The sequence below is a fragment of the Aspergillus ambiguus genome (assembly GCF_047715705.1).
Source record: "Aspergillus ambiguus strain CBS 117.58 unplaced genomic scaffold BDV59scaffold_38, whole genome shotgun sequence".
In the NCBI taxonomy this organism is placed as follows: domain Eukaryota; kingdom Fungi; phylum Ascomycota; class Eurotiomycetes; order Eurotiales; family Aspergillaceae; genus Aspergillus; species Aspergillus ambiguus.
Window position 1 is genome coordinate 173,091 of NW_027395551.1, and position 20,068 is coordinate 193,158.

Here is a 20,068-nt window from a genome sequence, read left to right on the forward strand (position 1 = left end):
CCCAGACCTGCCAGGGAGGGCAGACGCTTTGATGAAGGAACTAGCAGCTCGTGTTGGACGCCGGACTGCATGCCATGCCACGGCCATCGTTTAAGTCGTCTTGGATGAGTCGAAGACGAGTGACAGAGATGTCTTGCCGACCACATCCTGAGCCCTGCCAAGTGCGCTTCCGACGGCCGGAGGGAACAGCAGGGCAGATCTCGGGTCCCCCCACAAAAGTCTCTCTCGGAACCGAGCGATATTTGGTCGAGCCTCGGGAAGATGGAAGTCTCTTGGCGATATCGGCAGATTAGTGCCCGTGGAAACCCCGGCCCCGTGATTCTGTTAATAATAAGTATGTGGCCGGGTCGATCGTTATCATGGTGGAGGGCACATTACCATTTATTATTAGAAGGTTGATTACGATTGACTTGGGGGTTTTGGAACGTGGCATGTGTCCATGCAGCGTGCATAGCCAGATATCCAGATGTGCACGCCAAGGCATTAGCATATTAACGGTCTCTACCGGATCGTATAGATCACCGCTGCCACCTGCAGATATGCTTTCCTAGGAGAAGTCCAACGCCGACGAACCGGCCCACTCCGACTTCCCGGTTGAATAGGGGGTCTGGGGTAGAATCTGGGGTAGCAGTGATGCATCACGCAGGATGCCACTAGCCAGGGATTCTTACCTAATAGCTGACGCAGGACCCTGAGTCTGCGAGGCGGAATTGAGTTTGTCGGGGAAGACCGGACATGAGGCGTTGTGGGAGGAAGTTGGCGGTTGGAGTCCTGCTGATGGCGCTGGCTGCGACGGCGGCGATGGCTGTTCGACGGATGCCTCCGGTGAGTGTCGTGAGACAGGAACAGTCTGCCAGTTGACAGGAATGACAGTTTGGAGTATACTCTGAGGACTGGCAGAGGTACCAATACGAGCATAATCCCCGCGATGCAAAGAGAAATATTCCGCATCGGGCAATATTCCCCCCGTGACTGCTGCAGCCCTAAATTGACCACTTCATACTTCATCTCCATCTCCATCTCCATCTACTTCAGCTTCATCTTCCTCTTCGTTACGAAAGCAGCAACTCTCTCCGCCGTCTCTGGAAATCAATTCCCGTGCCCTTCGACCCTGTATAAATATCCTCATGTCTATCTCCCCCGCCATGCTTCAACCAGGCATCCACCATGCAGCATCTCGCGCCTCCCCTCGAATTGGACACCCTCACCCCCACCGGCATCGCCGACTATGTCGCGCTCGCCATCTTCTCCCTGGCAGGCGCCGCCTATCTGTCCCGGGGCTTCCTCTGGGACCAGCCCGATCCCTACGCCCATCTGGCGTTTGAGCGTCCGCAGCTGAAGAACGGCGGCTCGCTGCACGCTGCCAACAAGGAAACGCGCAACATCGCGCAGAAACTGGCCGAATCCGACAAGCAGATCGTTGTCTTCTGGGGCTCGCAGTCGGGCACGGCCGAAGGCTTCGCCAACCGACTCGCGCGGGATATCACGCAGCGGTTCTCGCGCGGCGCGCTCTCCGCCGACCTGAGTGACTTTGATCCAGAGTCCATTGCCCAGCTGCCCGACACGGTCATCGCCATCTTCATCCTCTCGACCTACGGCGAGGGCGATCCCAGCGACAACACCACCGAGTTCTGGGACTGGATCCAGAAGCGTCCGACACAGGACCTCGCCCACCTGCGCTACTTCGCCTTCGGCCTGGGGAACCGCAACTACAAGTTCTACAACCGCGTTGTCGACGTCGTCGTCGACGCCCTCAACGCCCGGGGCGCCTCCGCCCTGCTCCCGGTGGGCAAGGCCGACGACGCCGAAGGCGCCACGCAGGAGGACTTCATCGCCTGGCGCGACGACCTCTTCGCCGCCTTCCGCCGCGACCTGGGCTTCCCGGAGGCCGAACCGCAGTATACGCCGGCCCTCGCGGTGGAGGAGGACCGCTCGCTGGAGCCCATTGACCTGCACCACGGCGAGCCGGACGCGCACATCGCCCGCCCGGGCTGCTCCGCCGTGCGTCCGCTCCGCGTGCTCTCCGCCCGCGAGCTCTTCCACCCGGCCGCCGGCCGCAACTGCATCCACCTCGACCTTGACCTCGCCGCGCAGCCCGAGTTCACCTACAAGACCGGCGACCACCTGGCCATCTGGCCGCCCAACCCGTCCGACGAAGTCGCCCTGCTCCTCGACACCCTCGGCCTGGCCGACGCCGCCGCCGTGCCCGTCTCCATCCGCGCCCTGGACCCAGCGCAGACGAAGCTCAAGATCCCCTCACCCACCACCCTGGCCGCCCTCCTCCGCTACTACCTCGAGATCGCCGCGCCCGTCAACCGCGACCACGTCCGCGCCCTGGCGCAGTTCGCCCCCACTGCCGACGCCAAAGCCGCCCTGCACGCCCTCGCCAGCAGCAGAGACGGCTACGCCGACTTCGTCGCCCGCTCCCACGTCACCCTCGCCCGCCTCATGCACCACGTCTGCCCGCACCGCCCCTGGCCCGTCCCGCTGGCTTACCTCGTCGAGACCCTGCCCCCGCTGCAGCCGCGCTACTACTCCATCTCGTCCAGCAGCGTGATCTCACCGCGCCGCGTCTCCATCACGGTGCTGGTAGCCGCCGACCCCGTCGCCGCCGCCAACCCCGCCCCGGTCATCCGCGGCGTCGCGTCCAACTACCTCCTCGCGCTGCAGCGCCGGCTGGCGGAAGACAGTAACCTCCCCGCGGGCGTCTCCTACGACCTGTCCGGCCCGGCCGCCATGCTCGCCGAGCCGGTGCAGGTGCTGGCGCACCTCCGCAAGAGCAAGTTCAAGCTGCCCCGCGGCAGCGCCGCGCCGCTGATCATGGTCGCCGCGGGGACAGGGCTGGCGCCGTTCCGGGCGTTCCTGGCGGAGCGGCGCAAGCTGCTGCAGATCGGGCGCGAGATCGGCCCGATGGTGCTGCTGTTTGGGTGTCGGCGTCCCGACCAGGATTACATCTATCGCGAGGAGATCGAGGAGATGCAGACAGCGCTGGAGGGGAAGCTGCGTGTTGTGACGGCGTTCTCGCGCGTGGAGGGTCAGCCGCGGGTGTATGTGCAGGACCGCTTGCGCGATGTGGGCGACGAGGTCGTCCGGTTGCTGGAGGAGGGCGCCACGCTGTATGTGTGTGGGAGGGCGGCGATGGCCCGGGAGGTCGAGGGCGCGGTGGCCGCGGAAATGGCGCGGGTGAAGGGGTGGACGGAGGAGGAGGTGGGAGAGTGGCGGCGGGGGATCAAACGGCGGAATAAGTGGCAGGAGGACGTATGGGGGTAGAGTAGATATATATATGAATGAATGAATATGAATGAATGAATGAAACATGAAGCTATACAGACATTCGGGCCTAACCCGATTAGGCAAAACATCAACAGGCGATCCATGGTTCTACTTCAACCTCATCTCTTCTCCTCTCTCTCCTCCCTCGTCTCCTCCCCCTCATCTGTCTTCGACCATGCCGCTGCCCCCCTTCAGAAACCACCTCCTCTTCGATCCCTGGAATTCCGCCTCCACCGGCCACCAGCACACCCGCTCGCCCGTCACCAACAACCCACACTGGCAGCGTCTGCGCGAGCAGCGTCTCGCCGCGCAGTTCCAGCCCGCAGCCCCCAGAGCCAGCCCCGACTACCGCGAGCAGACAGGTAGACCGTGCGATGAGAGCCGCGAGCCCGGCCAGCGGGACATCCGGTCGATGTTCAAGGCGGACAAGGGCGTCGACGCCATCCAGCCCCAGCAGAGCAAGCCCGCGCCGACGCAGCCACAACCCCCCGAACAGCATCTCAGGCCGTCGAAGACAGACGCCCCCGAGCGAGGGCCACCCGAAACGCCGAAGCAGATCTTCCAAGGCATCACCGTCTACCTCAACGCCCCCGGCCATCCCCTCCTCTCCGACCACAAGCTCCGACACCTCCTCGTCACCCACGGCGCCACCGTCTCCCTTGCGTTGACGCGGCGGGTCACGCACGTCCTCGTGGGACGCCCGAACGCCGGGTCCGGCAGGGGCGGCGGTGGCGGCGGACTGGCGGCGGGGAAGCTGCAGCGCGAGATTGCGCGCGGGGGCAGTCGGGCCGTCAAGGTCGTCTTCGTCGAGTGGTAGGTCTCCCGATCTGTTTCTGGCTGTCTGGGTCGGGTCCGGGGTGACGCTGTGCTAATGGAGCAACCAGGGTGATGGAGAGCGTCCGAGCGGAGAAACGCCTGGCTGAGGCGAGGTTTGCGATGCATGTTGCGGCGCAGGGACAGAGACGGCTGTCGGTTCGGCCTTGACGTAGAGAATGTTACGAATACGATGGTTATGCACATGTTATGACAGATACCCGGTGCGCCGAATGCTAATGAACAAAATCCTCTATATTGGTCGTATATACATTATCATTATCAGTGTCAGTCGTATACACATCGTTACATGAACGTCCCGCCGGCCCGTCGCCAACCACGACCCCGTCCCCCGCTCTGTCCAGACGACAGCGTGCCCGCGCTGGCGTCCGACGCGCGCCGTCCTTGCCCGTCCACCGCCGGATCATACGGCGCCTCATCTGGCAGCGGCGGCAACGGGTTGCGATGCACCCGCGCCGACGACGCGGGCGGAGGCCCCGGCATCGCCTGACCACGGTCCCGCAACGCCGCGGGCAGCCCGAGCCCGCTGCCCGCTTCCTCGGTGCTGTCGCTCGAGTCGGTGCGCTCCAGCTTCTCGTTCAGAGACGCCTCTGCGGACGCGGCGCGCACTAGCCCCAGACTCTCCTCTTCCGAGTCGGAGTGGCGCTTGGGGCGCGGGCGGTCGGCGGAGCGGTGCGGGGCGTGGTGCGCCTTGAACAGGTTGAAGGAGAACTGGCGTTTGGTGCGCGGCGACGGCGACAGCGAGCCGCCGACCGGCCCCGGGTAGCTCGTGGTGAGCGGGTGGGGGGCGTCCTCTTCGCGGATGGGCTCCCAGGTGCCGCTGGAGAGGCGCGAGCGCAAGTCCGACAGGATGGAGTGGCTGCTGTGTTTGGTGTCCGGGCGGGGGTGGTCCTCGTCGACGTCGTGCTCCGGGAACCGCGACATGCCGAGCGGGGGCAAGGGGGGGTGGACGGACGGGGCGCGGTGCATGGTGGGGCCCTGGCCGAGGACGGTCCTGCGCCGGCGCAGGCCGTCCCATTCGATGACCTCGTTGGGACTGGGCGGGTGGTGCTGGTCGAGGAGACGGTCGCGGTAGTAGCGCCGGGCCTCTTCGGCCTCGAGGGTGCGACGGGGGGTGGACAGGCGGCGGATGAGCGAGGCGGCGCCGCGGATGGAGTCGGCCTTGGGCTCGCTCTCGGGTTCCTCCTGCGTGGCGACCTCGCGGATCTGATCGAGGTCACCCTTGAAGATGGCGGTGTCGGGGACGTCCTTGGCGGATTTGGAGAGCTGGAGGATGACGACGCCGGCGCAGATCTGCAGGAACCCGAGGATGACGGTGGCGATCTGCATGCCGCTACCTTTGAAGCCCTGGAAGAGGATGGCGGAGGTGATGATGGTGGCGCTGGTGAAGAAGACGTAGTAGGTGGGAGTGACGAGAGCGGCGTTGAAGATGTTGAGGGCCTTGTTGAGGTAGATGATCTCGGTCAGGAGAGTGGCCACGACAAACACGGCGAGGACGTAGAGGAACCACTGGTTGAACTGCGACTCGCCGTTGATCTGGGCGAGGATGGCGGCGCCTAAGCCCTGGGTGGCCACAACGCTTAAGCCGCCGATGGCGCTGCAGATACTGATGTAGACGAACATGCTCTGTTTCCCGTAGCGGGGACCGGCCCAGACGGCGGCAAAGATAGCGCCAACGATGATCACGCCGGCGTAGGAGAGAAAGCCCGGGGCGATGACATAGTCCTTCATGTCCTGGATGTCGGAGACGGACGACTGTTCGGGGGCGTTCAGGGCGATGACGATGGAGCCCAGGATGCAGGTGAAGCAGCCGACCTTGCCGACGAAGCTGAGACGCTCCTTAAGGAAGATGGCCGACAGGATGGTGGTGACGACGACGGAGAGGGCGCCGAGGGGGGTGACGAGGATGGCGTCGACGAAGGCGTAAGCGACAAAGTTACAGATCTCACCGACGATCATGAGGGTCATGCCCGTCCACCACCAGGCATTCCTGAGATAACCGTAACCCTCGCCGGCTTCCTCATTGTACTTGACATTGGCCTTGAGCAGGCCAATCTTCTTGATGACGAACGAAACGCCGATAAAGAGGCCAGAAGCGACAGCGAGGGAGATGCCGATGGCCTTGTAGGAGGCCGGACGACTGGAGTCGGAGCGAGCATGGAGATCCATTGACTGAGGGAGTCAGGGGAAAAGGAGAGAGAGAGAGAGATCAGAGAGTGGATCTGCGATCCATGGGCGGTTAGACGGAGACTGAGAGATTGAGTTTGGATGACAGACGGCAAGGCGGATGGAAGTGCGGAAGAAAAGGAGCCTCCCGGGAGATCATTCCAAGGAGAAGAGGAGTATGGGGGCAGGAAGACGAGGAATGTAGGAAGAAGAAGAATGAAGTTGAAGCTGAAGCTGAGTTGCCGAAAGCGGACGAGGTGGCTGGGAGATTAGTCATCCTATACATCCATGGATCTTCTTATTATATTCCTCTTATATTAGTATTCTTATATTATAAGGACGGTTATATTACGAGTATTATATTATAGGACGGTGATATTAAATATATTGCATTCGTGGATTCTCCAATATGAAACACTCGACCCATGGTTCTATACATTACGCTTGACTCCATACTCCATTACCCATACAATCATCGCACATGATAACTCGGCTTCCGCTGCTTGTTCACCACCGGCGGCCCTTCATCCACGGGGTATGGCGGCCGTACTTTCGGTCCTCCATGCGGAATCACCAACGGCGCCGGCATGGGCACGCCCCCCAGCTCCCCCGGTTCGTCAGGATACGGAATGGGGGTCTTGGGGGGTACCGGGGGAGGAGACAGCCCGCTGTGGACATGCTCCACGCTGATGCGCGGAGACGGCTGCGAGCCGGGTCGGCTGCTGTCCAGATCGCTGACGGAGGCCCGTCCGGACGACGGCATGCGCTGGTGCTGCAGGTCCGGCGCAGACACCGGCACAAAGTCGCCCGGCAGTTCGGCGGGCAGCTCCACGGCGATGGGATTCGCCGGCGGCGGTACCGTCAACTGCGGACTCTGCATGATCGACGAGGTGTCGTCGGCGGAGGTGGCAGACGAGGCGGCGAGATCGCTCTCCGCCTCCGGCCGCCCACCCCGGGCCGCCCGCTCGTGCATGCGCTCGATCTTGGCAAACTTCACCCCGGCGTCGAGAATCTGCTTCTTCACCTCCGGTCGCGTCAGGTAGCGACGCGTGTTGGTGCTGATGTCGGCCAGCCGGTTCCACTCGTTCATGCCGAACTCGCCCACGCCGACCTCCACGTTCAGTCGGTAGTAGTTGTCCTGGTTGACGTTGCGCTTGGACAGGTGCTCGCGCAACATCTCCCGGTGGATGTCCTCGCAGCCCTCGATCTTGGCGATCAGCCGGCGCCGCGCCTCGGCAAACGTCCCCATCGTGTCGCCGAAGAAATCCTCCCACCACTCGTGCTGCCGGCTGTTCGTCCCCGGCGGTCGCCGGCCCGTGCCCACGCTGATAAACACCCCGACCTCGCGCCCGGGCCATTCGTTCACGGTCGCCTCGTCGAGCGCCTGCGGTGCGGGGTTGTAGGTGCCGGCGCCTTCGTCGATGAACACGTGCTGGCCGATCTGGATGGGTTTGAACGCGAGTCCGGTCGCCGAGGTCGCCCGACCGGCCTGCCAGACCGTGCAGTTGAACTCGGGCGGGGGTTCCCGGCGCGAGTCGTAGGATCGGAGGAGGACGGAGGAGCCGTTGCGGGTGGTTCCTTTATACAGAGCCGTGACGGCGCTAGAAAAGTCAGCACGACAGCGGACGGAACCAGCGGGCAGAGAGCACTTACGTTTTCGTCCGGTTCTCCCGGCTGTCATACAGCAGCGCCTCCGGGTTCCCGAAGCGCAGCCCGTTGATGAAGGTCGAGTTCCGCTGGGTCACGGGGTTGTTGGAGAACGAGCCGGTGGTGCTGAAGCTGGCGCGACTGCCCGAACGCTGCGGGATCGACGAGTTGGGACTGTACATGGCGCTGGACAGGGAGGGGCGGCCACCGGCGCGGCTGGGCGACAGATCATTTCCTTCGTTCTCGTAGACGGTGTGTTCGCGCACACACTCGCGGATGGCCTCCTCGAGCTTGGAGGCCTTGAAGAGCGTGGACCGATAGGGGATACCGGCGAAGGTCTTGTCGGTTTCGAAGACGCGGCGGGTCATGCGGACGTAGACTTCCTTGCAGGTTTCGAGGTCGAGGCGCAAGCGGCCCAGCATGAGGGCGATGAGGCCGCCGGTGCCGGTGCCGACGATGAGGTCAAAGTGGTCGCATGGCTTGGGGATCTGGTCGCGGTGAGGGGGTTTGCCTTCGCACTCGACGTAGACGCGGTACATGAGTTCCTGGAGGATGATGAGCATGGAGTAGCCGCGGACCCCGCCACCATCTGGACCGTTAGTCGTGGGGATTCGGGAGGGGGAGGGCGAGACTTACCGAGAGAGAGGATGCGCAAGGGGGGACCCTTGGTGGTGTCTTTGCGACGGAGGTTGACTGGGTCCATGGTGGCCCTGGATGATATGATGATGGCCGCCTATCGTATGTGGGGAGTGTACAGTTGGATGATGGCGTGGACAAGTATAGTAGAGGGAGAAGATACAGAGTGGAGAGGGGAGAGAGAGAGAGAGGAGAGAGGAGAGGGTGAGAGGAGAGGGTGTGGAGAGGGAGTATAGAGAGAGAGAGAGAGTCGAGTGTAGAGAGAGAGTAGAGTGTGTGATGATGAATCGTGACTATTCTTAGTTTCCCTTTCGGGAACCATGGGTCGGGCTGAGTCAGCCGGCTCTCATTGGTCGTGGCGGTGGCGGTGCAGCGCCTTATGGGGCGGTGCATCTCGGCAGATCGAAATTTCCTCATTCGGACACCAGATGACCTCACGACGTCCACTTTCGCTCAGGTACGCATTTCAGCTCCCATGGTTCATTCTACCTCTATCTCCTACAATGAGGCCCGTCCCTGGATCACATCCCGCACCAACTTCAGTGCCTCGCCCGCAAATGCCACCATGTTCTTCTCTCGATCAGCGCTACCCGTCTCAACCTCCCGCGTATACGTCCCATGCGCCGTCGACACCGCAACCGCTACATAGCCCCTACACCGTACGCTGTCAGCGTCCGTTCCTCCAGCGATAGAGACTACCTACGGAGTCCGGTTTCTCGTCTGTCCCCCTGTCGGCCCGGCCGTTCCGCTCTCACTCACCGTGTAGGTGGATCCCAACGTGTGGCGGACATGATCGGCCAAACCAGCCACAATGGTGGGCGTCGGTCCGCTGTAGCCTTCCAGGTGGGCGGGGGTCCAACCGGCGAACGCGACCCGAGACTCCAGCGTGTACACCTGTTGACATGAGCAATCGTTCCTTCCGCGCGTCGATGATGGAGAGTACCGTCAGGCCGCCTTTATAGATGGACGATGCGCCCGGCGAAGCCAGGAGACAGGCGGAAATCAGCCCACCGGCTGCCTGCAAGAGTCAGCGAGTTTACGCAGCATCCGCCAGATCCACCTACGGTCTCCGCGACGGAGAGGGTCTCCTTCCGGGACTTGAGGAGCTCGAAGACTTCCTCAATCAGGGGACGGAGACTGGCGGGGGGAAATTCGCTCATGGTGACGGTGTAGGTACGTGCTTGTACTGTGTAGGCAATGAAGCGATGATTGATAGTTCATCGGATAGATACGGATTTATTAGTCAGATCCTAACTAGCTAGCCCGGTCACGTTCTCTAAAGGCTGACACGCCTGCAGCGTATAGACAATTCGAGTCCATTCCGTCTTGCTCGGATTCCACCATGTATGCTTGGTTGATCTCTGCACCACGATATCTCCTCGCCGTATGCGCCTTCTCTCCCCTGAATCCAGAACTAGCTCAACCTCCCCCTCCAGCACACACACATAATCCAGACTCTGAGAGACCAGCCACTCGTCCGGCGGCGCTGGTCTGCCCGGCGCAATGTCCACCACCCGGAAGACAGTGCCATGGGGGGTCACCGGGCCTAGATCTCCCCTTGCAAGAGTTTTCCGGTACTCGGCGACGTCTTGTTCGTTGTTGAGATTCGCCGGGAACTCGGAGGTGGTGTAGGGAACATTGAAGAAGACTTGGTCTTTCTCCACGGGGTCCCAGGTGCTTGACTCTGCGCACAGGATGACGCCTTTGCCGGCATCATTGTGGGTAGTGATATAGCGGATGAAGTTGGGGGGGCGAGGGACCTTCTCAGCCATGATGTCTGGAGTATAGAGTGGATGTCTGGAGAGAAAGTCGGCTATTAGGATCCATGCAACTATATATCACGATAGCACTTGCACCCATGACCAGGTCATCAGGGTGATGATGGTGCTACACACGCTCTAACGAAGAAACAGAAGAAGTAGGGAAACATCCATCATACACCCTCGTGATCACTTCAGCGTGGTCAACCCCGGCCAATCTACAACATCAGCATCCACCCCACAGACAACAAGAAGAAGAACACTCACCATAGACCATCCGGTCCTCCACTCGTCTGGACACTACCACCTCATCACCCACCCGCACCCGTGCATGCTCCGACCCCCGGTCCAAAAACACATACCGTCCGAACACGGGACTATACTTCATCCCGCGGTCCACCCGCCGATCCTTCATCAGCTTCTTCAGCACATTCCCAGACTCCCCCTTCCCCATCGTCCCCGTAGCATAGTCCACATTGATACTCTGGCACCGCACACAGTTCGCCGTCAGCAGCAGCCGCGCCGCCTCCCGGCCGTCCCCAACCGTCAACTCCGCCCAAAAGTCCTCCTCGAACGCCCGCGCCGCCCCGGACACCACGATATTCGCCCGGAACTTGGTCACATCCATGGTCTCGCCGTCCGGCAGCCGCGCCGACACGTCGTCCACCGACGTCGTCGACGCAAGCATGTACGGCGCCGTATCCGCAAACGTGATGCGCTCGTCCGCCCGGCCTCCCCACGGCCACGGCCACAGCGCCATCGCCGCCGAGAGCAGCGCCGCCGCCAGCGTCGCAATCACGCCCGGAACGACCCCGTGGAGCGCCGCACCCTCCCCCTCCCCCCCTGCCACCCGCCCCGCCACGTTCAACACCAGCGTCACCCCCGCCAGCACCGCCACCGACCGCATCGACACCACCGGCACGGATGCGGCAGCCGCGGCGTGCGCGGGACTCTTCTCCGGCGCGAAGCTGCCCAGCACGCGGCGCGAGTGCGGCCCCAGATACGCCAGCACGACCGGGTACCCGAAACACGCGGAGAACCAGTCGTTGTAGGCGGGGCCCATATCGTAGCCGGTGGTCGGGCTGCGGTGCAGCGTGATGGGGAGCTTGCGGAGGCCGCGGGGGTCCGGGGTGAGGGGAACTTGGAGGGTGCGGGTACGGGTGGGGTCGTCGGGGGAGGCGCCGGGCGGACGGTAGGTGACGATGATGGAGCCGGTCCTGGGCGGGCCGTCTAGGGTCTTGGAGGGGGCGTGGTTCGTCGGGGTTGGGTAGATGAGGTCGGTCAGGAAGAGGGACATCTCGGGGAAATGGGGAACGTGCATGTTTTTGAGGGTGGGGGAGCCGTCGGCGGCGCGGTCGACCTTGAGGAGCATGAAGCGACGGTCATATTGGAAGCCGGTGCTGGTGAGTTCGGCTTCTGAGAGGGAGACGCCGCGGAGGGATTTGATCGGGTAGACGTAGAGCTGTGGGGTTAGTGGTGTTGATGTTGGTGATGCGGGAGAGAGTGCGTACCTGGCTGATCTGCATAGCGAGAAGCCGCGAGGATACGCAATTGACTCTATTCTGTGGGGGTGAAAAGGAGAGGATAGAAGGAAAAAAGAAGAAAGTAGACAAGAATACGGAGAAGTTGAAGGAGTTGAAGGGATGGAGAGAATGTGAGGGAGTGTGTCGGTCGAGTCTGCAACCGGAATTGTCCCGATCGGGTATGGTGTTTCCCCGGGCTTGGCAAATACGGGGAAGCTTCAAAGTATGGAGTATGGAGTATGGAGGATACGGCATAGATAGATAGTTTTATTAAGAAGGACGGTCAGATACGGAGGGATCCTGATGGTACAGTTGCCCAAAGACACGGTGTAGTCAACAGCCTCAGTTCAGTCGTAAGCAAGAGCTACTCCTCGGACAGCAGCGCCCCCAGAATATGCTTCCCCTTCTCGGCATCGTCCCAGGGCTTCAATCCAAAGCAGATCATAAATTGGGTCCATCCGCCGTAGCTTTTGACAATGGCCCGTTCGGCGGGAGAAAGAGGGGGCTCTACAGTGGTGCGTATTCTCAGTGAGATGTATCAATGGATGGGTAGCGGACACGTACGAAGGCAATCGGTCTCAGGCATTGCTGTCACAAGCGCCTTGATGGTGTTTGGCAGATGGTTCTGGAGACGTTCAAGATTGACGAAGTTGGGGAGTTGGTGGTGAGAGAAATGCACAGCGCAGTACGTACTGCAGATGCAGTATATATATTCCCCATTCACCGCCTTTTGCGATGCCTCAGGTCCTAACCATCTAGTCCACTAGCCGCGGTCTTGGAATCGTAAAACACCCAATGCTAGGCCTACGTAGCTCCATATCTAAACATTGATTCATTCATACTATCTACATTCATAAAAAGGCCTGAACGCCCAGATGAGTCCGAACCATAACAAACCAAACAGCAAAACAGTTACTCCTCCTGCCACGGCAGACTGAACGTACCCACCCAGTCCTCGACCTCCTGTCTCAACAGGACAATGTCCGAGATCTCCTCTCCCTCACCGACGTACTCGAGGAACGCCTTGACGGTGTTGGGGTTCTTCACCCCCCGCGCCGCGGCGCTCTCCTTGGCCAGCTTGTCCAGCTTCTGCGTGATGATGACCGCCCGGTCGACGATGTCCGCCACCCGGCGGAAGTCCTCGGGCGTGAAACCGCGGGTGGTCATGGCCGGGGTGCCCAGACGCAGACCGCCGGGCTTGAGGGCGGACTTGTCACCGGGCACCGTGTTCTTGTTGCTGGCGACGCCGCACAGCTCCAGCACGCGCTCGACGCGCGCCCCGTCCACGCCGCGGTTCTTCAGGTCCACCAGCACCAGGTGGTTGTCGGTGCCGCCGGAGACGATGTTGTAGCCGAGCCCGCCGTTGCTGAGCGGGCTGCCGAGGCGCTCGGCCAGGGCCTGCGCGTTGGCCAGCACCGTCTCCTGGTACGTCTTGAACTCGGTCGACTGGGCCTGCTTCAGGGCGACGGCCAGCGCGGTGATGGTGTGGTTGTGCGGACCGCCCTGGTGGCCCGGGAAGACCGACGCGTTGATGGGTCCCTCCAGGTCGTACATCTCCGGGTTGCCCTTCTTGTCGGTCCGGCGGACGCCCTTGCGGTAGAAGATCATGGCCCCGCGGGGGCCGCGCAGGGACTTGTGCGTGGTCGTGGTCACCACATCAGAGTGGGTGAAGGGCGAGGGGAGCACGCCGGCGGCCACCAGACCGGAGATGTGGGCCATGTCGCTGAGGAGGTAGGCGCCGGCGGCGTCGGCGATCTGGCGCATGCGGGGGTAGTCGATCAGCCGGCTGTAGGCGGAGGTGCCGGCGATGATGAGCTTGGGGCGGTAGAGGAGGGCGTTCTTCTCCAGCGCGTCGTAGTCGATCATGCCGGTGGACTCATCGAGCCGGTAGGGGAAGGTCTCGAAGTACTTGGAGATGAAGGAGATCTTCTTGGTGGGGGTCTGGTAGCCGTGCGACAGATGACCTCCGTGGGGCAGGTCCAGACCCATGAGACGCTCATGGGTGTTGAGGAGGGCGGAGATGGCATAGAGGTTGGCGGGAGAGCCGGAGAGGGCTGGAGTTGATGAGGAAGGGTCTCGGTGTCTGGGGATGGGAGACACTCACGCTGCACGTTCACCCCCCACTCTTCGGGGTTCAGACGGAAGGTTTCGAGGGCACGTTGCTGACAGAGCCGCTCGGAGGCATCAATGTACTCGTTTCCGCCGTAGTATCTAGCCCCGGGATACCCCTCGGAGTACTTATCTAGGGAGGGGTCAGTGACGTGATAGAGGATGATCGGCGAGCAACCGGGACGAACTCTGCATCACACTTCCAAGCGCATCCAGGACGGCTTGCGAGGTGAAGTTCTCCGAGGGAATGAGGTTGATGAAATGCTTCTGGCGTTTTTTCTCCTGTTCGCTGTCAGTCCAGGTGGGCCGCATGAGGCACATGCGGGGGAAACGACCTGTTGGAGAATATTGTAGATTGTCGGGTCCTCCTCCTTGAGATGGGCGGAGAGAAGCTGTGCAAAGAAGGTGAGCAGCGATTCCAGCAGGAATTGAGGCGGCCACGTACATGCTGCTGTCCATCGCGGCTGGAAGAAGAGACCCCGCGGGCGTGGAGAAGGGAGGGGAGCTGGGTCCGGGAGACGGAGAGAGCTTGAGGAGAGCTTCCGACACGCGGGAGCGCGCGGGTGAGGGGACCGCAACGGGCGAGCATTGCGGAGGGATTGAGGAAGAGGCGAGGACAAGTGAAGATGAGGAGAAAGAGGATGGAGAGGGAGAAGAAGAAGAAGTAGAAGAATATGGCCGGAGTAGATGAGCTTATCGGCGGCCGTCGGAGAAAGTCACGGGAGTTGCCCGCGGAAAATCCCAAAGAGGCATAGCTTCTCCGAGGGCCGGACATACGTTGTTCCGATCCGCTCGCTTACGTTTTTTTCTTCTTCCCTTTTCGGATCCTCTTCCTCTTCTTCTTTTCTCTTCATCACACAACTAAATCCAAGATGAAGAAATGGCCTATACTGCTCCGTTCTCGGGGATGATTTCGATTGTTCCTGGGCGCTGCTGACATGTCCCGCCATTCACCATCCGTTAGGGGCAAGGAATATCGGATTGGATGTTGTGTATTGATTCGGGGATACTGGGCATGTTGGAGTCCGTACGTATGCTGTGAGATGCTTCCGGTGGATGAGGATGATATCTGTTATCTCTATCCAGATTGCATGATCGTCAAAACATTGTTATTGTCCACTGCTTCTGCGGTGTAACTGTAACTGATCGAACTGATCCACTCGACCTCAACAATCAACGGAGTCCTCCGTATACCCTCTAGCCTCTACCCATACAGATCAAGTCGATCAAAACAGTCGATCTGAGACGTCCCTTGCCACCCTTACCGCTACGTAAGACATGATTTGGATCGTCTGGGCCTTGCAGGAGGCCATCTGCAGGCCAACTCAGCTTGATGGATCATGCGTTGGACACGGCTCTCGTAGGGATGAGATGATGAGATGTACTCCGGAGTACAACCATCTGCCGTATCTGCCGTGCGCACACTGCGCTGCCTAACGTCCAATCTGCCACTCGCACTATGCCGGATAAAGTTGGGCTCTTGCATATCCAAACAGGAAAGGATTCTCAGGGCGCGAAAACTCTGCCCTGCTGGTGACGGGATCTCGGGGTCTTCAGGACGACTGAAGATGGATCCTGATACAGCTCTGGAATGGAGAAGCAAGGCTGTCGACCGGCTGCCAGAATGTCTCGTATCATCGACAGACAACGACATACTGTTTACATCTCTGCACATCGACGTGCATCCACTCCGTCCACGCCGTCGATTTACGCCGGCTCCGCTGAAAAGGGGGCTGATCCGGTTTAATTGCGGTCGTGGCAATAGTTCGCCAACCCTAAACTCAGGAACACTACCAATAACAGAGAGTTCCCACCAAGATGCATCTATTTCCACCGAGTTTCCCCCCCTTACTGCACCCCAGAGCAATCACATCAAGACCACATCCAGAATCATAATCAAACTCCCCAGCCTAGTCTCGAAACTAGTCCTCTGGACCCGGTTCCAGCCCCGGTTGGTTTCCCTTATATGGCCCGTTCCTGCTCATCTCTCGTCTTCTCTCTTTCTCCTCTCCATCCAGTCAGTCTCTATCAAACTCCCCGGTATACAACCGAGTACATTCTTTCTACCCCAGTCGCTCTTTATACCTTCTACAACTCCAACTTCCACCTCTGTGAATAAATTTTTTTTTATTCTCCAACCGTCACCATGCGTTTCTCTCTGTTCGCTACCGCTGCTACCCTCGCCGCCGGCGCCATGGCCAGCGTTGCTGCTGAGGAGCCCGCCTCCACCGTCGTCGTCACCGACACCACCACCTACTGCCCCAAGTCCAGCAGCACTGTACGTATACTTCCAGAGTCCGGACGTCTGGTGCGCGCTAACATCCTCAGCCTGCCGCTGGTGCTTACACCACCACCCGCCCCCTGATCACCACCACCGTGACTCGCTGCAACAAGTGGTATGTATATATGTATATATACCTCTCTTGATATACACCGTACTGACAACCCAGCTCTTCCACTCCCGTTGCCACCCCCTCCAGCTCTGCCGTCGTCGTTCCCACCTCCTCCAAGCCCCTCATCCCCACCTCTGCTCCCTCTGGCGTCGCTCCCTCGTCCGCCTCGGGCTCCGCGACGACCCCGGCTGCCCCCGTCTTCACTGGCGGTGCTTCTCGCGCTGCTGCTGGTGCCGGTGCCGGTCTCGCCACCGTCTTCGGTGTCGTGGCTTACCTCCTGTAAGCGGTTGGGTGTCTGGTAGTCGGTCGGTAGTGGACGACTGGCTTAGTTTCCTTCGCTATCCTTCTCATCTGATGGGAGGGGTAGGCTGATTGTTGTTCTATGGATACGACTTAGCCTTATTATTACCTATTCAACTTCTTCCGCGGAGCTTCTGTTCATATTGTGATTCCTGCTGCTTGTCGTTCATGTTCCTAGCTGTTTATACATTTTTAATGGTGCAATGACCAGCATACGATGGTAAACATAATAGTATCGATCCTCCCCTCTCCTCCCCCATCTACATCTAGATCACAACTTGGCTTTCATCCGTCCCTCGAAGTACTCCTTCACACGCGCCCGCGCAACCTCCACCACCTCTGCATCCTCCACTGTCGGCGGCACACTCACCGCGGCATCATATCTCCCCTGCGCGGCCTGCTCAACCAGCTCGCGCAGCACCCGCCGCAGCGTCTTCCCACTGCGCGTCTTCGGGATCATGCCCCGGCCCTGGATCATCCCGCCCAGCGACGCAATGGCGCCGATCTGCTCGCGCACCAGCCCATTCACGGCGGTGAACAGCTCCGCCGACGGCGTCGCCGGCAGCGCCCCAGATCCCGTCCGCGGCGTCACAAACGCAAAGGGCAGATGACCCTTCAGGGCGTCCGGCACGCCGACAACGCTCGCCTCGCCGATGTCCGGATGCGACAGGATGGCCTGCTCGATGGCGCCCGTGCTGAACCGGTGCGCCGCCACGTTGATGATATCGTCGGACCGCGCCATGATATGCACGTAGCCATCCTCATCCACCATGCCCGCGTCCCCCGTGTCCAGCCACCGCCCGCCGAATCGCGCCAGATACGACCGGTAGAACCGCTCGTCGTCGCCAAACAGCCGCGTGAACCCCGTCGGCCCCAGCGGCATCCCCAGCACCAGATTCCCCATCGTCCCCGCCGCCACCTCGCGGCCCTCGTCGTCCACCACCCGCACGTCGAATCCGGGCATCGCCAGCCCCGCCGCCCCGGCCCGCACGCCCAGCGGCGTCACGTCCCAGTCCCCCGCAGTGGTGGTGGTGGGCCGCGCGGCCGCCGCGCTCCGCAGCGCCAACCCCGTGATCGGCGACCCGGACTCCGACGACCACCAGTTGTCGACGACCACCGCCCCCGGCGCCGCGTACTCCGCCAGCAGCGTCTGGTAGGCGCGCACGATGCTGGGCTCGCTGCGCTCGCCGGCGAGGAACAGCGCCCGGAGCGTGCGCAGCCCGCCGCGCGCCGCCACCGTCCGGAACAGCGCGTGCTCCGGGTCGTCTTTGCGGATGGCGCGCATGGCCGTCGGCGCCGTGAACAGCGTCGTGACCCGGTGCTCCTCCACGATGCGCCAGAATGTGCTCGCGTCCGGCGTGCCGACTGGCTTGCCTTCGAAGAGGACGGTCGTGGCGCCAGCCAGGAGGGGCGCGTATAGAATATACCTGGACCAGCCGTCAGTTTTCCGTCAGGGGGAAGCGAGAGAGAAACGGGGCGAGGTGGGTGCGTACGAGTGGCCAACGACCCAGCCAATATCCGACGCGCAGAACATCACGTCGCCGCGGCCGTGCACGTCGAAGAGGTACTTGATCGAGAGCTGCAGGCCGACGGCGTGGCCGCCGGCTTCGCGGACGACACCTTTCGGCAAGCCGGTCGTGCCTGTTCGCTACCTTAGCGCTCTGGATGGAAACAGCCGGGGAGAAGGGAGGGTCGAATACCGCTGGTGTAGATGATGTAGAGGGGGTCGGTGCTCTTGACAGGCACGGGCGCGGCGCGGATGCCGCGCATGCGGGCGCTCTTCATCAGCCGCTGCCAGTTGCGCTGGCCGCCGCGCTTGTCCGGGTGATTCCAGCGATGCTGATCGCGTTGCCACACGAGCACCTTATCGGGCTTGTGGGCGCTGGCGGCGACGGCGGCCTCGACGAGCGGCCGGTACGGGATGACGCCCTTGCCGCCTTCGATGCCGCACGACGCGGTCATGATGGCTCTGGGCCGGGCGGCGTCGATGCGCTGCGCCAGCGACTTGGGCGCAAAGCCGCCGAACACGGCCGCGTGAATGGCGCCCAGGCGTGCGATGGCGAGGGCGCCGATGAGCGCTGCCGGGATCATGGGCACTGGAGAGGACGTTAGCTGCGCTCTCTGGGTAGATATTACCGGGATGGGGGGGGGGGGAACTGTAGTGTACTGTAGATGATGACGACATCGCCTTTGCGCACGCCCTCCTCGCGGAGAACCCCTGCCAATACCTCGACCTCATCGAGTAGCCGGGCGTAGGTGTATGTCTCCTTGGCCCCTGTCACGGGCGAGTCCCAGATGATGGCAACGTCGTCGCCGTGCCCGGCCAGGACGTGGCGGTCAACGCAGTTGTAGGTAGTAGAGATCTCACCGTCCGGGAACCAGGCCCAGTGGTCGTGACTGATGCCGCTGGGGAGGGTCTTGGTTGTCCGGCGCACGGCCTCTGAGGGTTTCTGGTGCCAGTGGAGTTGCTCCGCATGGTGAGCCCAGAAGCGCTCCGGGTCTTGCAGAGAGAGCCGGTGGACGGCCTGCTGGGGATGGGCCATGCTGTGCGTGGGATTATGAGATTATGTAGAGGAGGTTGATGGATGCAGAGGATTCGTGGTTATGAGAGCCCCGAGGTTTGTATGTCGGGCGGAGTCGTGCGGGGATGCTGTACGCCGTTGCCAGGGGTGGCGTAAGATTACAAGACGGGGTGAACAAGAATGTCTGGCTGCTGTATTCTATGCCCGAGTCTGGTTGAAGCTATTGAAATAGAAGTCAACGGAGTATACGCCATAGGGCGCAATGGAGGAGTGATAGCATCCGCGAAGGGATGCCAGACAACGATCTATACCGAGGTCCAGCGGACATTCATATGGATCCACACCGCTCATTCTGCATGAAGATCAACTCCTTGAACCTCTATACCCCCTCCTCATGGCCCACAAAATGAGCCTGTGTCACCCATTTTGTGTTTTTGTAGAGGGCATAAGCGTAGGACAATCCAGGTGAGGATATAACTCAAGCGTCAACAATCATAAGCGCCGGATGAGGGGCCATGGTGGCTTCCAAGGGAATGGTACCCCATGCCGGGAAACCATCAAGATGCGTGTGGAGGCAGGGCCCCAAATTGATGCGGCTTTCTGGGATGAAGAGAGTGCAATCTGTGCTGCTGTCGCGTCTGATGACACTATTGCGGTGTCAGTGCTACTCCGTGCAGGGTCTAGTATCAAACTGCTGAATCGGTATACCGACACGGTCGTCAGCAGAGCAGTATACAGCGGCTCCATATTCCTTTGGATATTAATTGACGCTGAAGCGGATATCACGACGCGGAATATCTCAGGATCGACGATCCTGCATGGCGCGGCGAAGTATAGAGACTATGTAGATTCTACAGTATACGCGTGTTCTAGCAGACGATATTGCGCTACACTTGGCTACTTAC

General features: G+C 61.1%; 11 protein-coding genes across 11 annotated transcripts; 3 read left to right on the top strand and 8 right to left on the bottom strand.

Annotated features, from left to right (window-relative positions):
• Window positions 1-1,167: 1,167 nt before the first annotated feature.
• On the top strand, window positions 1,168-3,270 carry BDV59DRAFT_204987 (NADPH cytochrome P450 oxidoreductase family protein; the record flags this gene model as incomplete). The annotated part of the gene is made up of 1 exon (XM_073694561.1): window positions 1,168-3,270. The coding sequence occupies one exon, from the start codon at window positions 1,168-1,170 to the stop codon at window positions 3,268-3,270; it is 2,103 nt and encodes a 700-aa protein (XP_073544561.1).
• A 178-nt stretch (window positions 3,271-3,448) lies between these two features.
• BDV59DRAFT_204988 (uncharacterized protein) lies at window positions 3,449-4,257 on the top strand (the record flags this gene model as incomplete). The annotated part of the gene is made up of 2 exons (XM_073694562.1): window positions 3,449-4,086; window positions 4,158-4,257. 2 exons carry the CDS (start codon window positions 3,449-3,451, stop codon window positions 4,255-4,257), a joined length of 738 nt encoding a protein of 245 aa, XP_073544562.1.
• Window positions 4,258-4,392: 135 nt separating this feature from the next.
• Window positions 4,393-6,276, bottom strand: BDV59DRAFT_204989 (DUF803 domain membrane protein; the record flags this gene model as incomplete). Its single annotated transcript, XM_073694563.1, has 1 exon — window positions 4,393-6,276. The coding sequence occupies one exon, from the start codon at window positions 6,274-6,276 to the stop codon at window positions 4,393-4,395; it is 1,884 nt and encodes a 627-aa protein (XP_073544563.1).
• A 367-nt stretch (window positions 6,277-6,643) lies between these two features.
• Window positions 6,644-8,831, bottom strand: BDV59DRAFT_185884 (putative Patatin-like serine hydrolase). The gene is made up of 3 exons (XM_073690925.1): window positions 8,557-8,831; window positions 7,927-8,509; window positions 6,644-7,874 (listed from the first exon to the last, which is right to left on the bottom strand). Exons 1-3 carry the CDS (start codon window positions 8,621-8,623, stop codon window positions 6,746-6,748), a joined length of 1,779 nt encoding a protein of 592 aa, XP_073544564.1. The 5' UTR covers window positions 8,624-8,831; the 3' UTR covers window positions 6,644-6,745.
• Window positions 8,832-8,972: 141 nt separating this feature from the next.
• Window positions 8,973-9,790, bottom strand: BDV59DRAFT_185890 (CinA family protein). The gene is made up of 4 exons (XM_073690926.1): window positions 9,621-9,790; window positions 9,500-9,574; window positions 9,260-9,450; window positions 8,973-9,208 (listed from the first exon to the last, which is right to left on the bottom strand). The coding sequence occupies exons 1-4, from the start codon at window positions 9,714-9,716 to the stop codon at window positions 9,055-9,057; spliced, it is 516 nt and encodes a 171-aa protein (XP_073544565.1). The 5' UTR covers window positions 9,717-9,790; the 3' UTR covers window positions 8,973-9,054.
• BDV59DRAFT_103985 (cupin domain-containing protein) lies at window positions 9,528-10,435 on the bottom strand. Its single transcript, XM_073686483.1, has one exon. It carries the CDS (start codon window positions 10,326-10,328, stop codon window positions 9,807-9,809), a length of 522 nt encoding a protein of 173 aa, XP_073544566.1. The 5' UTR covers window positions 10,329-10,435; the 3' UTR covers window positions 9,528-9,806.
• A 70-nt stretch (window positions 10,436-10,505) lies between these two features.
• BDV59DRAFT_204993 (MOSC domain protein) lies at window positions 10,506-11,842 on the bottom strand (the record flags this gene model as incomplete). The annotated part of the gene is made up of 3 exons (XM_073694564.1): window positions 10,506-10,534; window positions 10,584-11,778; window positions 11,828-11,842. 3 exons carry the CDS (start codon window positions 11,840-11,842, stop codon window positions 10,506-10,508), a joined length of 1,239 nt encoding a protein of 412 aa, XP_073544567.1.
• A 361-nt stretch (window positions 11,843-12,203) lies between these two features.
• Window positions 12,204-12,425, bottom strand: BDV59DRAFT_204994 (uncharacterized protein; the record flags this gene model as incomplete). Its single annotated transcript, XM_073694565.1, has 2 exons — window positions 12,204-12,346; window positions 12,404-12,425. 2 exons carry the CDS (start codon window positions 12,423-12,425, stop codon window positions 12,204-12,206), a joined length of 165 nt encoding a protein of 54 aa, XP_073544568.1.
• A 326-nt stretch (window positions 12,426-12,751) lies between these two features.
• Window positions 12,752-14,537, bottom strand: BDV59DRAFT_204995 (serine hydroxymethyltransferase; the record flags this gene model as incomplete). The annotated part of the gene is made up of 5 exons (XM_073694566.1): window positions 12,752-13,893; window positions 13,944-14,081; window positions 14,137-14,230; window positions 14,284-14,340; window positions 14,394-14,537. 5 exons carry the CDS (start codon window positions 14,535-14,537, stop codon window positions 12,752-12,754), a joined length of 1,575 nt encoding a protein of 524 aa, XP_073544569.1.
• A 1,420-nt stretch (window positions 14,538-15,957) lies between these two features.
• BDV59DRAFT_185898 (putative GPI anchored protein) lies at window positions 15,958-16,420 on the top strand. Its single transcript, XM_073690927.1, has 2 exons — window positions 15,958-16,226; window positions 16,277-16,420. The coding sequence occupies exons 1-2, from the start codon at window positions 16,095-16,097 to the stop codon at window positions 16,373-16,375; spliced, it is 231 nt and encodes a 76-aa protein (XP_073544570.1). The 5' UTR covers window positions 15,958-16,094; the 3' UTR covers window positions 16,376-16,420.
• Window positions 16,359-19,408, bottom strand: BDV59DRAFT_210087 (putative acyl-CoA synthetase). Its single transcript, XM_073695524.1, has 4 exons — window positions 18,809-19,408; window positions 18,342-18,737; window positions 18,135-18,282; window positions 16,359-18,068 (listed from the first exon to the last, which is right to left on the bottom strand). Exons 1-4 carry the CDS (start codon window positions 19,182-19,184, stop codon window positions 16,913-16,915), a joined length of 2,076 nt encoding a protein of 691 aa, XP_073544571.1. The 5' UTR covers window positions 19,185-19,408; the 3' UTR covers window positions 16,359-16,912.
• Window positions 19,409-20,068: the final 660 nt, after the last annotated feature.

Excerpts from the sequence above, each read along its gene's own strand:
- BDV59DRAFT_185884 (XM_073690925.1), bottom strand. The coding sequence starts at position 8,623 with ATGGACCCAGTCAACCTCCGTCGCAAAGACACCACCAAGGGTCCCCCC. Across the intron at positions 8,510-8,556 it reads CTTGCGCATCCTCTCTCTCG|ATGGTGGCGGGGTCCGCGGC; the intron begins GTAAGTCTCGCC and ends CTAACGGTCCAG. Across the intron at positions 7,875-7,926 it reads CGGGAGAACCGGACGAAAAC|CGCCGTCACGGCTCTGTATA; the intron begins GTAAGTGCTCTC and ends TGACTTTTCTAG.
- BDV59DRAFT_185890 (XM_073690926.1), bottom strand. The coding sequence starts at position 9,716 with ATGAGCGAATTTCCCCCCGCCAGTCTCCGTCCCCTGATTGAGGAAGTC. Across the intron at positions 9,575-9,620 it reads CCCTCTCCGTCGCGGAGACC|GCAGCCGGTGGGCTGATTTC; the intron begins GTAGGTGGATCT and ends TGACTCTTGCAG. Across the intron at positions 9,209-9,259 it reads CAGACGAGAAACCGGACTCC|GGGCTATGTAGCGGTTGCGG; the intron begins GTAGGTAGTCTC and ends CGTACGGTGTAG.
- BDV59DRAFT_103985 (XM_073686483.1), bottom strand. The coding sequence starts at position 10,328 with ATGGCTGAGAAGGTCCCTCGCCCCCCCAACTTCATCCGCTATATCACT.
- BDV59DRAFT_185898 (XM_073690927.1), top strand. The coding sequence starts at position 16,095 with ATGCGTTTCTCTCTGTTCGCTACCGCTGCTACCCTCGCCGCCGGCGCC. Across the intron at positions 16,227-16,276 it reads GCCCCAAGTCCAGCAGCACT|CCTGCCGCTGGTGCTTACAC; the intron begins GTACGTATACTT and ends TAACATCCTCAG.
- BDV59DRAFT_210087 (XM_073695524.1), bottom strand. The coding sequence starts at position 19,184 with ATGGCCCATCCCCAGCAGGCCGTCCACCGGCTCTCTCTGCAAGACCCG. Across the intron at positions 18,738-18,808 it reads CGATGTCGTCATCATCTACA|TGCCCATGATCCCGGCAGCG; the intron begins GTACACTACAGT and ends CGTCCTCTCCAG. Across the intron at positions 18,069-18,134 it reads GGCTGGGTCGTTGGCCACTC|GTATATTCTATACGCGCCCC; the intron begins GTACGCACCCAC and ends CGGCTGGTCCAG.